This window comes from Solea solea, chromosome 21 (assembly GCF_958295425.1).
Source record: "Solea solea chromosome 21, fSolSol10.1, whole genome shotgun sequence".
In the NCBI taxonomy this organism is placed as follows: domain Eukaryota; kingdom Metazoa; phylum Chordata; class Actinopteri; order Pleuronectiformes; family Soleidae; genus Solea; species Solea solea.
In genome coordinates, this window is record NC_081154.1 from 19,404,967 (window position 1) to 19,420,658 (window position 15,692).

Sequence of the window (15,692 nt, forward strand, 5' to 3'; positions counted from 1 at the left end):
TTTATCTCCTGACCGAGCTCCGGGAACGCAGGGGAGATCTATCTCCTCCAGGGCCGGAGGTGGCGTTCTTTTCCGGGGTTAACTCCCGAGACTTTTACTCCACAGTTGTACGTGGTGGCACACAAATGACAGGCCGCTTTTTGTTGAAGAGAATCTGGCTTTATTAGCTGATTACACGGTAACATTCAAAGCTCTCTCTATCTGTCTCCACCATTCATCCACCGGCACACGCATGACGTGTTTGTATGCTGCCCAATTTACACCAAAACTTTTTTTTTTTTAGATAAAAGTGATCAAATTAAATTCAAATTCATTCAAATTTGGCTCGGCCCTCAATGATATTTTTTGTTTCTCATGTGGCCCCTTGTGTAGATGAATTGCCCACCCCTGCACGAGAGTCTGCTTATTTTGTATTTTTTTTAGAATTTGCGTTGCCTGACGACACAAATATTTTACTTTGCGTCCGGTGTGAATGAAGACGTACAAACTGCCAGGTTTTTTTCGACCAGTGAAGAGAATGAATGAATGAATGGATGAATGGTGTCTCTCCTGAAATGATTAAATCGACTGAATCAATGGTTCAAACAAACAAAAGCCTGATTAGCTTTGACGAGTGGTCGCAGTTAAAGCCGCAGTCGCAGATTCAGATCAAACTTGAGTCTCAGGATTCATGGTTTCACAACGTTGTTGTTACATGAATAAAACTCTTTAAGAGTTATTTTAGTTATAACGTCCAGTCTTCACATTATTTTATAGATTCCAAATATTTGTCTTTATATTAAAGTTTTATCATTTCTCTGTTTTTTTGTTCGTTTTTTTGTCGGTTCACCTTATTTTTGTTTTTATCGGAAATGACTCTCACATTTCTGAAAGACTTGTCCTCAGTGGGATGAAATATGCGTCTTCACCACTAGATGTCACCGAATCCCTAAACACTGGATTATTATTTCACACTTTACAATGCTCTTACAAAATGTAAGCAATTTTTTAACTGTGAATTTGTTAATAATACAATTAAATATAAATGTGATAATAGATGTTAAGATGTCTCTGATTGGCTGATCACATGATCCAGTACATCTGCTCCTGCATCGTAATAATAATAATAATAACAATAATAATAATAATAATAATAATGATCATTTACAGATTAAAACTGTAAACTTCTCCTGTTTATTCAGTTCTGCCGATATCAAAACTTAAAACAGACGTGAGAACGTTTTGTCTTTAGTCAAATTTGACAGATAACAGATGTTCTGATTATAAAATATTAAAAATAAATGGAAATAGTTCATATTAATTAATAAGATTTTGTTCATTAAAATCAATTATAGTTATAATGTATGACTCAGCATACAACAAAATATAATCAATAAAACAAAGTGAAACTGAAATAAAATGGCTTTCTATTTTTGAGCTTTCAATTGGAGAAAATAATATAAAATAAAACATTTTACAGAGAAGTAAAATTCATGTGTTCACACAGCTGAAGTCACATGTGATGAATCACATGACCACAGATGTAACAAATGTCACCCGTGAAGAAGAAAACGTTGTTTGTTCTGCTCTGAATCTGCCAAACACTGACTCACTGTTTTATGAGAACAAACAAACGGCAGAAAAAGAAGAAGAACAAGAACAAGAACAACAAGAAGAAGAGGAAGAGGAAGAGAAGTGGTCACATGTTGGAGGGGAAACTCTGTAAAGAGACTGAAACTTCCTGAAGATCCTCGACATCAGAGCAACAAAACAAAAGCTTCATGATCAGTGTCGGAATGTAACGCTACACCTCCCTGCTCCACAGAGGAGGCTCCGCCCTTCAGAGCAGGGAGTGTCTGTGTGTGTGTGCGTGTGTGTGTGTGTGTGTGTGTGTGTGCTGAAGGGGGCGGACACCATCATGTGGACTGAAACTCTGAAACTAAGTTCACATCATCTAAGGTGTGGCTTCTCTAGACTCTTCACTCTCTGATCCAGGAACTGACAGCAGGAGCAGCAGCAGCAGCAGCAGCAGGAGCAGCAGCAGCAGGAGCAGCAGCAGCAGCAGCAGCAGCAGGAGCAGCAGTAACAGCAGGAGCAGGAGCAGACATGGAAGACACAGAAGCTCCAGCCACCTCGTCCTCCACCACCTCGTCGTCTACCACCCCGTCCTCTACCACCCCGTCCTCCACCACCCCGTCCTCCACCACCTCGTCCTCCACCACCCTGTCCTCCACCACCCCGTCCTCCACGTGTACTCCAGCGTCTCCTCCTCCTCCGCAGCTGACATGCTGTGTCTGCTCCGGTGACCTGAGCGTTGACGCCGCCTCGGCCTCCTGTGGTCACGGCGTCTGCAGCTCCTGCCTCCAGGACAAGAGTCAAGTTTGTCCAAAGTGTCTCCAGAGTCCGGACGAGCCTGAACCTGCTGAATCTCAGGTGATCCACGGTAGCGAGGAGCAGAGTCCAGACTCAGAGGAGACCAAAGTCCAGGAGCCCGAGGAGAAGAAGGAGGACGAGGACGTGAAGGTTGAAGAACCTCTGGGTCCTAATGACGTGGTGTGCGACTCCTGCATCGAGAGCCCGTGCAGGGCTCTCAAGTCCTGCCTCACCTGCCTGGTGTCGTACTGCGAGGCCCACCTGAGACCTCACCTGGAGAACCCCAAGTTCCAGAACCACCGGCTGGTGGAGCCGCTGCAGGACATCGAGAGGAGAACCTGCGAGAGCCACAAGTGGCCGCTGGAGATCTTCTGCTGCGCCGACGGCTGCTGCGTGTGTCAGGACTGCGTGAAGGAGGAACACCGCGGCCACACCACACTTCCTGTGGTGGAGGCCAGGAAGCAGATCGAGGTGAAGTATCTGCTCTTTTGACCTTTGACCTCAACATCAACTCACCACTGATTGATTTGTTTGTCTGTCGAAAAGTTTCCATGAGTGCTCTGAAAAAACTGCCTCATGACAACCAAAGAATCTGCTTTAAGGAAAATTCAGACTGTAATTTCCCTTAAAATTATCTCTTTCTTGATTAAACGTTAATAATTTTTTGTTATTATCATAATTATTATTATTCTAATCTTTATTTAACCAAGAATAAAAACTCCTTCAGATTTAAAGTCTCAAACAACAACACAAACAGGTTATTCTGGTCTAAAACACCTTAATGTGATACTTAAGTCAAAGTGTCTTACCAGAGAATCTAAGTCACTTTTTACAAAATGACTTACTTAAGGTATTTGACATTTAATGTGATTAAGTATGAAAAATCCTTTTCTGAGTTTGAGAAGTAAAAGGTTGTGGGTTAAATTCCCGGACACTTAACCTCACGTCTCAACTCTTCTTTTTTATTTTGTTTTGTCGTAACGAGGAACAAACACAGTTACGTGAAATAAAAATAAAACGTGGTTAGATATACAAATAAAGTAAAGTAGAGATACGTGACTTAAGTAATACGTACTTTGTTACGTTATAACGCTTCAGATACGACAGTATATACAGAAAACATCAAATAAGACACAAAAAAGTACTTAAGATACACATACAAACTACTTATAATATACACAAAACTACTTAAAATATGCATAAAAATTACTTAAAATAAAACACACTCGGCAGATTATTCAGTAAAATCAATAAAGTACATCGAGACAAAAACATGTAAAGTTATACTTTATACGTCACGTTGTCACCCTGTCACATTACAGATGTCAAAGCTTAAAAAAGCCGTAGTATCTTATTAAGACAAAGTTAGATGGGGTTTTTTCTAGAGCAAAACTTGGTCGTCCAGATTTGATTTTTTGATTTCAGACAGAAACAAGGTTTATTGAAATCCGTGGAGATTAAATCTGTTTGAAACGACTGAAAACGATCAACGTTGTCGAGTTTGAACGCGTCAAAGACACTTTTTACACAGCGGTTTCAAACCAAACGCAGTAAATCACTGATTCACCTGATATCGTACAAACTGTGCGACCACAAACGATCAAATACAAACTGTGCGACCACAAACGATCAAATACTAACGTCAATCACATTTTTGACAGTGGATTAAAAACAGCGCAGTGTCGTCTGCGTATCGTTTGATCTTCATGAACCGTCAACAGTCAAAAAGTCAAAGATTCCACATTAGTCTCAGATTAGACCACAGATTATGTGTCTTTTATTTCATCCACAGCCCATTTAAGGGTTTTGTGACTTTAATTTGTTCTTATAATGAAAATAAAACTCGAACACAGAAAGAAATCTGACGTTCTTTCTCCTGAAGTTTTAGGAAAAGTCTGGAAGTGCAAAAGAAGGTGATTAAAGGTCAGGAGGTCAGGTGTAATCCTGGCTGTTGCAGCAGATAAATATAGCAGCGAGCGCAGAGATGAAGGATGAGCCGTGTCTTTAAAAAGTGCATCACAGTTGTTCTCACTTCAGCTCCAAATCCTTTTTTTTTTACACTCTAACTCTGAAAGCAAAGACTGATGGAGCCGCTGTGACGCAGTGAAACAGCGTGAGCTTCACTCATTCATTCATTCATCCGAGTTTCTGACAGGTCGTGACCTCCAGGTTCAACATTCCTGTCGCTCTCTGAACTCACACCTGTTATTTGCTCAGTGTTTGTTGCACAAGCTCAAACTAGAGCAAACACTATTTCAAATGTCACATGATCTCCGTTCTCAGGTCAAATACGATTTTTTTTTAAAGTGAAATTTAATATAAAGGCTGTTGAAGAGATAATCAGTGTCATTCATTCGTTCATTCATTTCCTCAGGACAATAGAGTGAAATAACTTCCTGTTCCACTTCACAGACGCTGTTATTGGAGAACTCTTACATAAGAACTCAAACCTGTTTCCTGTAAAGATTCTGTCCCCAAACACGGCTCGTCTCACGTCTGAGGACATTCCTGAGTCTTCACATCTTTAACAAAACAAAACAAAAAACGAATTCTCCACTTTAAATTAAATACAAGAGGCTAAAAACTGTGTTTTAAGTTTAAGCTTAAAATATGATCAGATGACAGCTGGTAAACACAAACAATCCCAAATATAAACGTTTATAACAAGAGAATGAAGTGAAGAGAATAAGCAGAAAAGTCGACCTTCTGTTTGTTTCTGTGCACTGACTCACAGTCAAAATAACAAAAGCAGCATCAGTGACAGATGGAGCTCATTTGAATCTGTAGCTTTTTTCTGATGTTAAATATGCCATGACTTTCAAAAATCTAATAAAATGAGTTGTAAAGTGTTCAAATGTGACAATTATGATAAAAGTTAATGCGAAAGTACTTTTTTTCCCTTCAGTTGTTGCAAAGAAAATCCATTTTCTTCACTAGAATTAATAAGACAGTGAATTCCTGTTTATGACATGGGACGTTTGGAATGTGACATACTTGAAGTTGCTGGGATGCTGTTGCTAGGCAACCATAATGATCTGCTGCTATAAGTCGACAGAATGCAAGGAGGGAAGACGGAGGACGACAGAAGTCCTCTGGCAAACTTTTCCCCAACACAAATCCAACAATTCCCAAAATTATAATATGTCAATGAAATTTAACAGCACCACCCTTTTGAAATGTTGCTTTGTACAATAAAGAACATGAGGCAAAGGAATGGTGAGGAATTCTTGTGCAGAACCAGCTTCAGGTCCAGAGTCGTCTGGACCTGCCATGGAATTCAGACTCTGAAAAAAGTCTGTGCTCTTTAGAAACCAGAAATCAGAGTTTGAAACTGGAAACACCAGAAGTTTCCTCCAGCATTGTTAGGATCTTACTGTATATTATGGTCTGTGGTTTGTGGTCGCAGATGCTCTGACTGACACGCAGTCTCCTGTGGTTCTGTTCTCAGAGTGAACTGAGGGAGAAGCAGACGGACACGGTGAAGACGGTGACTGCGGCCGAGAACGCCATCAACAAACTGCAGCTCAACGCGGTTTCCATCGAGGTGAACACACACACACACACACACACACAGACATTCACCATGTCATTTCACAACCGCTGAGAAGTAGAATGAGTGGGCGGAGAACCCTCAGAACCTGTAAGTCCTGAAGAATGCGACAAGCTTCCCTGAGGTATTTGTGAAACATCACGGCGTCTCCATGGAGACGTTCAGACATAACAACACCATGTGATCCGTCACTTTTCTGCAGCAATCGGTGACGGAGGTTCGAGGCGTGATCGAGAGCCAGTTTGAGGCTCTGCAGGCGGTGGTGGAGCGAGCCAAGCGGGAGGTGACGGAGATCCTGGAGGCCGAGGAGAAGCAGGCGCTGAGGCAGGCCGAGGGCATCCGGGTTCACCTGGAGCAGCGGTGCGGGGAGCTGAGGAAGACGCAGGCGCAGATGGAGAAGATCTCCAAGAACAAGAACGACGTGGACTTCTTACAGGTAACACCGGGACCAGAACACGCCGAGCGCCTGAGGAGAAAAACACTTTTACTGTTTATCATCTGAACAACATTTCTTCTTTTGTTGTCAATAACATCACTGCTGACATGATTTTTTACACGTGATACGTCACAATCGTCAGAGACTCTGATCTGATGTGAAATCAACACATACTTCACTAGTTCTTAGTCGTGTTTGTGAATAAAGTAAAGATGTTGTTAGCACGCACTGGTGACAGACGTGTGGTTTATACGGTGGCCCTGAGGTGACAAACACTGCAACATTAACATAACACTACAACATCACATAAGAGCTAATGTGTTGTTTTCTTAATGTTTTAGCGTTTTTTTGTGATGTTTTAGTGTTTTTGAAAAATGTTTTAGCGTTTTTTATGTATTAGCATTTTTGTAACATTTTACCATTTTTTATGTGTTAGCGTTTTTGTAACATTTTAGCATTTTTTATGTGTTAGCGTTTTTGTAACATTTTAGCATTTTTTATGTGTTAGCATTTTTGTAACATTTTAGCATTTTTTATGTGTTAGCGTTTTTGTAACATTTTAGCGTTTTTTATGTATTAGCATTTTTGTAACATTTTACCATTTTTTATGTGTTAGCGTTTTTGTAACATTTTAGCATTTTTTATGTGTTAGCATTTCTGGAACATTTTAATGTTTTTATGTGTGTCTTAATGTTGTTGTGTTTGACACTCCAGGGCCACCGTAGGTTTAAATACTACAAAAGTATGACATATCTGAACTATAAAACCAGTTTTTATATGTTGCGTTTTTGCAGGAGTACTCAGAGTGGAAGAAAGAAACCGCTGACATCTCTCTGCCCGGCGTTTACATCGGACTCATCGATTGTCTGAATTCTCTGAGCCGTGTCATCGTTGACTCCACACAGGAGCTCTGTGCCATGCTCGTGTCCTTGTACATCGACAAAGTCAACGAGACCTGCAAGAGCGGTGAGACAAACACACACACACACACACACACACACACACACACACAGAGGGCGTGTTCACACTCGTCAGAAACATTCCACCTGTGTGTCACAGCTGCAGAGAGAACCTGACATAACATGTGTGTGAGACAGTTTGTGTTTGTGAGACGGTTCCTCTTTCATTTCAGACAAAATGGGAATAAAAACGACAGTCCACGCCATCGTCGCGGGGAAAGAGAACCTGCTGTTACCAGATCCAAAGACACACGCAGACTTCCTCAAGTGTGAGTGTTTACAGGTTTAGACAAGAACGAGAAAAAACTGACACTTAACAAAAGACTCATCTGATAAAATCTGTGTCAGTTTAAGTCTGCGATGTCTTAAGAACACGTTCATGTCTTTATCTCACTGTGAGACAGACTTTTCCACCAGGAAACTGAAGTTTGTAAACCACTCACTCTCCCACACCAAACCTCATAGAGAAAACCAGTGATTTTAACATCACACACACAGGAGTTGTTGATCCACTGCTGCCTCCATCACTAAGTTCAAATGTCTTATTTTGTCAAATTTGGCATTTGAACATCTTCATTTGAATTAACCTCAGTGACACAAAGTGACCACACGAGGCAGCAGAGGACCAGCAGCTCCTGTGTCCCCGCGGCTAAAATCACAGATTGACTTGACGCGTCAAGTCAAGAAAACACAACAGAGCAGAAGACGTGACTTTATTTTGTTTTGCTCTCTCTCTCTCAGACTCCGCCCAGGTGACGTTTGACGCCGACACCGCTCACAAGTTCCTGCGTCTGACCGAGGAGAACAGGAAGGTGACGAACACCACGCCGTGGCAGCATTCCTACCCCGACGTGCCCGAGCGCTTCGAGAGCTGGCGCCAGGTCCTGGCCTCGGAGAGCTTCTACCTGGGCCGCCATTACTTTGAGGTGGACATCAGCGGCGAGGGCACGCACGTGGGCGTGACCTACAAGAGCATCGACCGCAAAGGCAGCGAGAGCAACAGCTGCATCACGGGCAACAACTCGTCCTGGTGTCTGCACTGGAACGGACGCACCTTCTCCGCGTGGCACAGCGGCGTGGAGACACCGCTCAGCGCGGGGAAGTTCACGCGCGTGGGCGTGTACGTGGACTACACGCGCGGCCTCCTGGCGTTCTACGGCGTGGACGACGCCATGACGCCCATCCACGAGTACAAGGCCGAGTTCCTGGAGCCGCTTTATCCGGCGTTCTGGTTGTCAAAGAAGGAGAACGTCGTCACCCTGGTGACACCGGGAGAACCGCTGCGGCTCAAAAGCCCCTCCCCTCCCACCTCGCCCACCAATGGCGCCATACCTCCATAAACCATGACGACCACCGGGTTTTTTACGCACAATTTACAGACGACTGCGTGGACACAGAGCGTCCGAGCTTTAATCAAATATTTGTTTACTTCCTGTACATCTGGGATGATGACATCGTCGTCATGGGACTGTTACTGTACTTTTCATCACACTGTGAATAAAACTTTGTTTTCAAAAAAAAACAACAAAACAAAACAAAAAATTGTCCTGCAGGTGAATGAAAAAATAAATAGGGGGTTATTTACTGAAATTCCACTTGTGATTTTATAGATCATTTGTGCCCTAAATACGTTTAAATCAATGTTAACCATTATTGCATTCACAATTATGCCCAATAAATAAATACATTTGAGCAATAACTGTTAAAAAACACACGAATATATTGTATATAATGACACACTAAGTCATAATAATGAGATATTAAGTCATAATTATGAGATATTAAGTCATAATTATGAGATATTAAGTAATAATGACATATTCAATCATGATATGTTAAGTCATAATTCTAGGATATTATGTCATAATTATGATACACTAAGTCATAATTATAAGATATTAAGTCATTATATTATGACTTAGCATCTACAGTTGTGTATTTTTTAAATATATATAAACTAAATAAAGGGGAGGTTTACGTGGCGCAACACGTGACTCCGTGTTGCCCACGTGACTCGTGTGACGTGTCGCTGAGATGTAATCAGGAAGTACAAAAGAGTCTGCGGACATTTCACCATGCTAACAGAAGTAAGTAAAAATAAAAATAAAATTAAAGAATATTTTTTATTAATATGTTAATGTATGACACGGGCAGATTACCGTAACTGAACCGGGTTAAAACCCGGGCTGTAGTGCGAGTTAACTGCGCCAGAAACGCTGAGCTGCTGTCGTAGCTAGCCTAGCATGCTAGTTTAAGTAGCGTCGTTAGCTTCGCCTGAACGTCCTCTTTTCATCAACACACGAGCATTAACGTTTTCATTTCTGTCAGAGTTTCACATCAACTGTGACGTCATTGTTGTGTGTGTGTGTTAAAAGTGTCACAGAGGCTGAAGCTAATGTCGGCTAACGGTTAGCTCCGTGTATTTTCTTCGTGTTTTCAGATAAAATCAGTGTAAACAAACACGTCATCACTGTAATCACGTTTAAATTAAGCAGCTGAATTTAACGATATCATCTCTGTGTTTATGTTGACTTAAACGCTGTTAAATAAACTACTATTACAACATCGTGACAGCGACACAAACCATTTAATACATCTGCTATTACAATGCAACGATTAATCAATCATCTATTCATCTAAGTTAATTGCCAACAACTTCATCAGATTGATTAGTTTCATTCATTGTAAATAAAAAAAACAGTTTCTGTGATTTTTAAGCTTCTTAAATGTCTCTATAAACTAGTAAATATTAAATACACAAATCATGTCAACATTGGCTGATTATTAATGCCATGACATGTATTGTATTATATAATTTAGAGCTGCAACTAATGATTATTTTCATAATCGATTAATCTGTTGATTATTTTCACAATTAATCGTTTCATTCGTTCATCGTTTGGAGCAAAGAAACCAGAAGATATTCACATTTAAGAAGCTGAAACAATCATAAAACTTGACGAATACTACGTAATCGATTAATAATTGAGTAATTGTTTCAGCTCTAATATAATTCTATAATAATGTTGAAATGATTGTCAGCACTGATGGAAACACAGATTGTTGGTGTAAACACGCTGTTGATTCTCACATAAACAAATGGAGTGGAAGCTTCAGTTTGTGTCTCTGAGGATTCATCGTCTTCCTTATTGCTCCCTCAGGACGCCATGGACGAGGACGTGTCTCTGTTTGACGCAGAGGACGATGCAGAGAAAAGGTCAAAGAAGAGGAATCTGAAGTGAGGTTTTTATGATAAATGATAATAAACTTCAACACAAAAATAAATTGTGTTTTTTAATGAAAGAAGCTCCTTATATAAATACATCATTCATGTATAAAATTGGCTCTATTTTTCAGGATGAATGATATAATTTGTCTGTTTTTTTTTAAATAAATTAGATAATTTTTCTTCTACAAAATTGCTTTTTTGAATTCATATATTTTTTTGAATTAACAAGATAAGTTTTTCCAAAGAAATCTTAGTCATTTTTTTGGCTCTGGTTTTTGAATTAATGAGATAAGTTCCCCTGGGGAAAAAAAGTCAAGGAAATTGTTATTTATTCCCCAAAAGCAGATTTTTTTTTCATAAGAAAAATCATCAAATTAATCTAGAAAAACAGAAACCAAAAAAAGTTTGAGTGAAATGCCTGAAGATTCCCTAGTTTTATAGTTATTGTGTGATGTTCCATCACTGCCGTCTTCTTCTTCTTTAATGAATCTGTTGTGTTGTAATTCCGTCTCCAGGCACCCGGTGGCGTCCTTCTTCCACCTGTTCTTCAGAGTCGGCGCCGTCATTGTTTACCTGCTCTGCGAGCGTTTCAGCGGCAGCTTCATCGCCAGCATGGTCTCCATCATCCTCCTGCTGTCATGTGACTTCTGGACAGTGAAGGTGTGTCTGCTTCGCAGTTTGCAAATATCGTAACGTTGCAATTGATTATTTTATCTTTGAAAAACTAACTCGGACATGTCGGAAACACTTCATATGTCTTAATTTGCCGTTGTGTTAATCGACCTTGTGTTTTTAATGACTCCACCGAGCGCATGAAATTGTAAAATATAGTGTTTCCTGTTTCCACAAGGGGGCGCTCTGTTCAAAATCAGATATCACCAGTGGGACTGTTATCAATCATAGCAGGTTTGGTGTTGAATTTGAACGATTTGTATTCTTTGCTGACTCATCACTATTTGCGGTAACTTTGCTGCCCCCTAGCGCCTGCACCATACGACATTAAAGTGGACATATTATACCCTATTTCTCCAAGTTAAACTAGTTCCCTGGTGTCCTAATGAACATGTCAGTGACATGTTTTGGTCAAAATACCATAAGGATGAACCACCATAGCAGTTCAATAACCCTACTAAACCCGCCCCTTTCAGAACGCTCGGTTTTCGTGCATGGTCCCTTTATATGCAAATGAGACACAGGCAAACACACGCCCACTTCTTCCAGGGGGTTTCTGATTTGTCCTCTTTACAGCGCTTTACAGCTCTATTCGTCTCCCCCTCCCTCCACTAGTTCTCTGACAATATCAACATGGCAGCATGCGCAGAAAACAGCGAGAGTGCCGTCACAGGAAGAGACGTCCTACATAAGGATCGAGCCGAACACTGACGAACTGTAAATCAGTTAAAAACACTTAGGGACAGCACCGCCGCTGGCTATCAGCGGTGGCGAGGTCTCCAGAGCACAGTCAGTGCTGTCCCTATGTCTTTTTAACTGATTTTCACAGAGAGTGCAGCTGTTGTATGTGACTGTATCAGACTGAGTCTGTGCTCCGGTCATGGAGGACGTACTGAACTAATATGTTTAATTAGGACGTGTCAGAATGGTCAGTTATGAGCTCTATGTGACCTTTTCTTAAAAATGTGTGTTTGTACGTTAGTGAAATACGGTCACTGACTAAATACGGCGACCGCTGGCCGCAGTCTGATGTGAAGTGGTGCGAACACACGAACACACGTTTGCTGACTTTATCCGGAACATTAGCTTCATATATAAAATCCTCTGAGGCTGGAAGTTTGTGTAAAACACTGTGCTCCACTGTGCAGCCACCAACAGCACACTTGTCCCTCCGCGTTGACATAATACCGCTCTTCCTCCCTCGCCTGCACTCTCGCAGGGACAAGGTGGAGCTAAGGTGGAGCTAAGGTGGAGCTAAGGTGGAGCTAAGGTGGAGCTAAGGTGGAGCTAAGGTGGAGCTCTCCAAGTAAACTTACTGGTGGGTGGTAACATTCGCGGTGAAATGCGCATGCTGCCGTCATAAGCGGAGGGAATTCAACATCGAGTGTTTTATCGCCTATACTTACACTAAGGGGGACAACGAAAACATGACTGAGTATTCTTTTTCCACACTTTGGCGACTGGTAGGGCCTCCAGAGTCCCAAATATAAGTATTGAAATGGTTAAAAAGTTGATTTTGCATAATATGTCCCCTTTAAGTGACACTTTTGTTAACTTTAAGTCCTCCTGTTGTCCAAAGATACCAAGTCGAATCTGAAGTTGGGAAATTGGCAAAATCTTCCCCAAAAATGGTCGCTTTCGTGTTGCATTTGGGTGCAATTTACTTTTTTGTTTGTCCCGGCCTGAACGTGAAACCTGCCACTTATGCAGCTGTTTAAAAGTGGGCGGGGCCGAAACATATCAGTTATTTTTACAATTCTTTCCAGAAAATTTGAATAATTTCCACTCCATTTTCGGGTTTGTTTGCTCCTCAATGATTAAATTGAACTTCGACAACTTCGTCATTTTGAGGTTTGGTTAATCGATCATGCGTATCATCGTTGCACCCTTTTTTTTCTGAAAATTAGAATTAATTTGATATTTAATGTAAAAACTTTCTTTTGTCTGCCTGGTCAGAACATCACAGGGAGGTTGATGGTTGGTCTCAGGTGGTGGAACCAGGTGGACGACGACGGACGAAGCCACTGGGTGTTTGAGTCCAGGAAGGTAAGAAGAAGACGACAACGATGATGATGACCATGATAGTTGTCTCCTTGTTTTTATTTGACTGCGAATCACTTCCTGTTTCCTTCAGGCCACCAGGAAACAACAACAAGCCACAGATGCAGAGTCTCGGATCTTCTGGCTCGGCCTCGTCGTGTGTCCGGTTCTCTGGGTCATCTTCGCCTTCTCCACCCTCTTTTCTCTCAACATCAAATGGCTCGTAAGTTTAACGCTCACTAACTTTTCAGACAAAATTCAATCAAATAAAAGCTTTAAGTGTAAAAAAATAAGGCATAAAAACTTGGAAAATAACTGAAAATAAAAGGAAAAGGCTAATATTTATCAAGTGCCTTTCATTTATTCATTATCTCTTTAAACTGGATCTGGATCCTGCAATCTGCAAGATGAGGACACACAGAGAGAGAGAGGACAGGAAGGAAAGACACAAACTAGGGAGGAAAAGAACAAGGTTAATGACATACAATGAAGTCATATTCATACTCTGAGTATGAAGCTTTATTTTCATTTCATTTACGCTTATTTCATCCTCAGAATTGTTCAACCTTTTTATAGAAATGCATTTTAAAAAGAAAAGTATATTAGTCGTCAGCCAAACAACATTTATGGAAGCATATATTACATGTATTTGGGAGGGGAAACTTCTGAAAGGAAAATTCTGGAAAAATTCTAGTAAAAAGAAAAAAAATCTCTATCTCCATCCTGAGCCTCGACGTTCCAAACACTCGGTAAATCTACCGCTGTTTCTTCAAATGTAAACAACAGAACTTCGCAGAATGTCTGGACCTCATTTTCCAGCGTTTATTTTTTTAAACGATTTCTTACGTTGACATAAAAAATGATAACATGCTAATGCTAAAAAGAATGTTACAATGTAGTTAGTAACAGGATGTAGTTAGAAGTAAGTTAAGATAAATTCTTGGAAAAATTCATTGCACAAAAATTCTTTACTCCAAAATATAACTTTTTACGTAAAAAGAAAGTGTAATAAATCAGTTACAGTGCCATCTTGTGTTCAGTGGCTGTAATTTGTCGCATTTTAAAAAAAAATAATATTTCAGCGTTGTTTTGTTTTTTTCTGCTCAGCCGATCGTGATCATGGGCGTCGCGTTACAAGGAGCAAATCTTTACGGATACGTACGATGTAAAGTCGGAGGGAAGACCGACTTAAAGAACATGGCAACCAATTATTTCGGACGACAGTTCCTCAAACAGGTGACTTTTTCGCAGTTTTGAATAATCACGCTTTCTCGTTTTCCCCCATAAAATCTTAATGTGTGTTTGTTTTTTCAGGCGCTGTCTAAAGAAGAGGAATCGTAGAGCACCGCTCTGCGATGTTAACGTTAGCATTATTCTTAATGCTGTCATATTTTTTTTTTCTTTTAGCAAGCGGAGACACGGAAGAGAAAAGTCTCTTTTTTTCCACCACATGAACTGAAAATAACAGACTGACTTTTTTCTTTTTTTTTCTCTCAAATCTCATTTATTTTGTTTTTTTCATTAACTTTTAACACAAACTTTATTATTATAAGCTCAATAAAAGTGTGTGGTTTCTGAGAGGGATTTTACAAACGTTTTGTTTGGTTTTAAGTGTAAAATATGTTGAAGGTTTGTGAATATGAATGTAAAGAAACGGTGCAACGTCTTTATTTTGTGTGCAAATACATTTGGAACATTTTTCTGAACAGTGAATGAGCTTTGATTTAAATGAGTTACAGTATTTAAATGTAAACACAATAATTTTGAGATTTGCAATAAATAAAATTACATTTTGTTTAGAGGTAAAGGACAAAAAATACAATAATTAAATCTAGTTTTTAAGGAAAATAGTGGGAAATGTCAATTATTCTTGAAATGTACTCTTGTTTGATGTTGTGTTGAGTGAATGATGAAGTGGGAAATAATCACATGATTCTTTGGTGATAAAAATGTCATTAACAACAGAATTTATCCAGTGATAGATCGTAGGAGTTGGTAAGAATATGCGGCAAAATATTTCAATTTACGATATTTCCGTTGATATCTGAGCAAAAATTTGTGTTGGAACTGTCTGAGGTTAAGGTATATTTAATACATATTTACATTTAAACTTTAAAATTGACCTATAATGCTTTATTTTTTTAAATTGTAAAGTAATGTAACTAATAAATAAATGTAATGGAGTAAAAAAAGTAGGAAAGTTTCTTTTGAAAATGGAGTAAAAATATAAATTAAAATTCCAAATACCTTAATTTTATGTATATCGTAAATATTAACACATTAATGCATTACAATTAAACTATTAAATAAAATTATAACTAAATTCTGTCACGTTTACCGACGCCATGTTGACTCATCACTTTCCCTCAGTTGACTGCAGTGTCCCCCACTGGTTTGTTTGCGTCAGTACACGAAGGTACGTTTTATCTTCTTAGAATGTTTTTACAAACCTCT

General features: G+C 39.9%; 2 protein-coding genes across 2 annotated transcripts; both read left to right on the plus strand.

Annotated features, from left to right (window-relative positions):
* Nucleotides 1–1,548: 1,548 nt before the first annotated feature.
* Nucleotides 1,549–8,996, plus strand: trim16 (tripartite motif containing 16). Its single transcript, XM_058620996.1, has 6 exons — nt 1,549–2,823; nt 5,801–5,896; nt 6,105–6,338; nt 7,133–7,304; nt 7,471–7,566; nt 8,039–8,996. The coding sequence occupies exons 1-6, from the start codon at nt 2,086–2,088 to the stop codon at nt 8,635–8,637; spliced, it is 1,935 nt and encodes a 644-aa protein (XP_058476979.1). The 5' UTR covers nt 1,549–2,085; the 3' UTR covers nt 8,638–8,996.
* A 286-nt stretch (nt 8,997–9,282) lies between these two features.
* tvp23b (trans-golgi network vesicle protein 23 homolog B (S. cerevisiae)) lies at nt 9,283–14,944 on the plus strand. The gene is made up of 7 exons (XM_058621012.1): nt 9,283–9,384; nt 10,459–10,535; nt 11,042–11,186; nt 13,155–13,244; nt 13,333–13,461; nt 14,346–14,474; nt 14,553–14,944. The coding sequence occupies exons 1-7, from the start codon at nt 9,373–9,375 to the stop codon at nt 14,577–14,579; spliced, it is 609 nt and encodes a 202-aa protein (XP_058476995.1). The 5' UTR covers nt 9,283–9,372; the 3' UTR covers nt 14,580–14,944.
* The last annotated feature ends 748 nt before the right edge of the window (nt 14,945–15,692 follow it).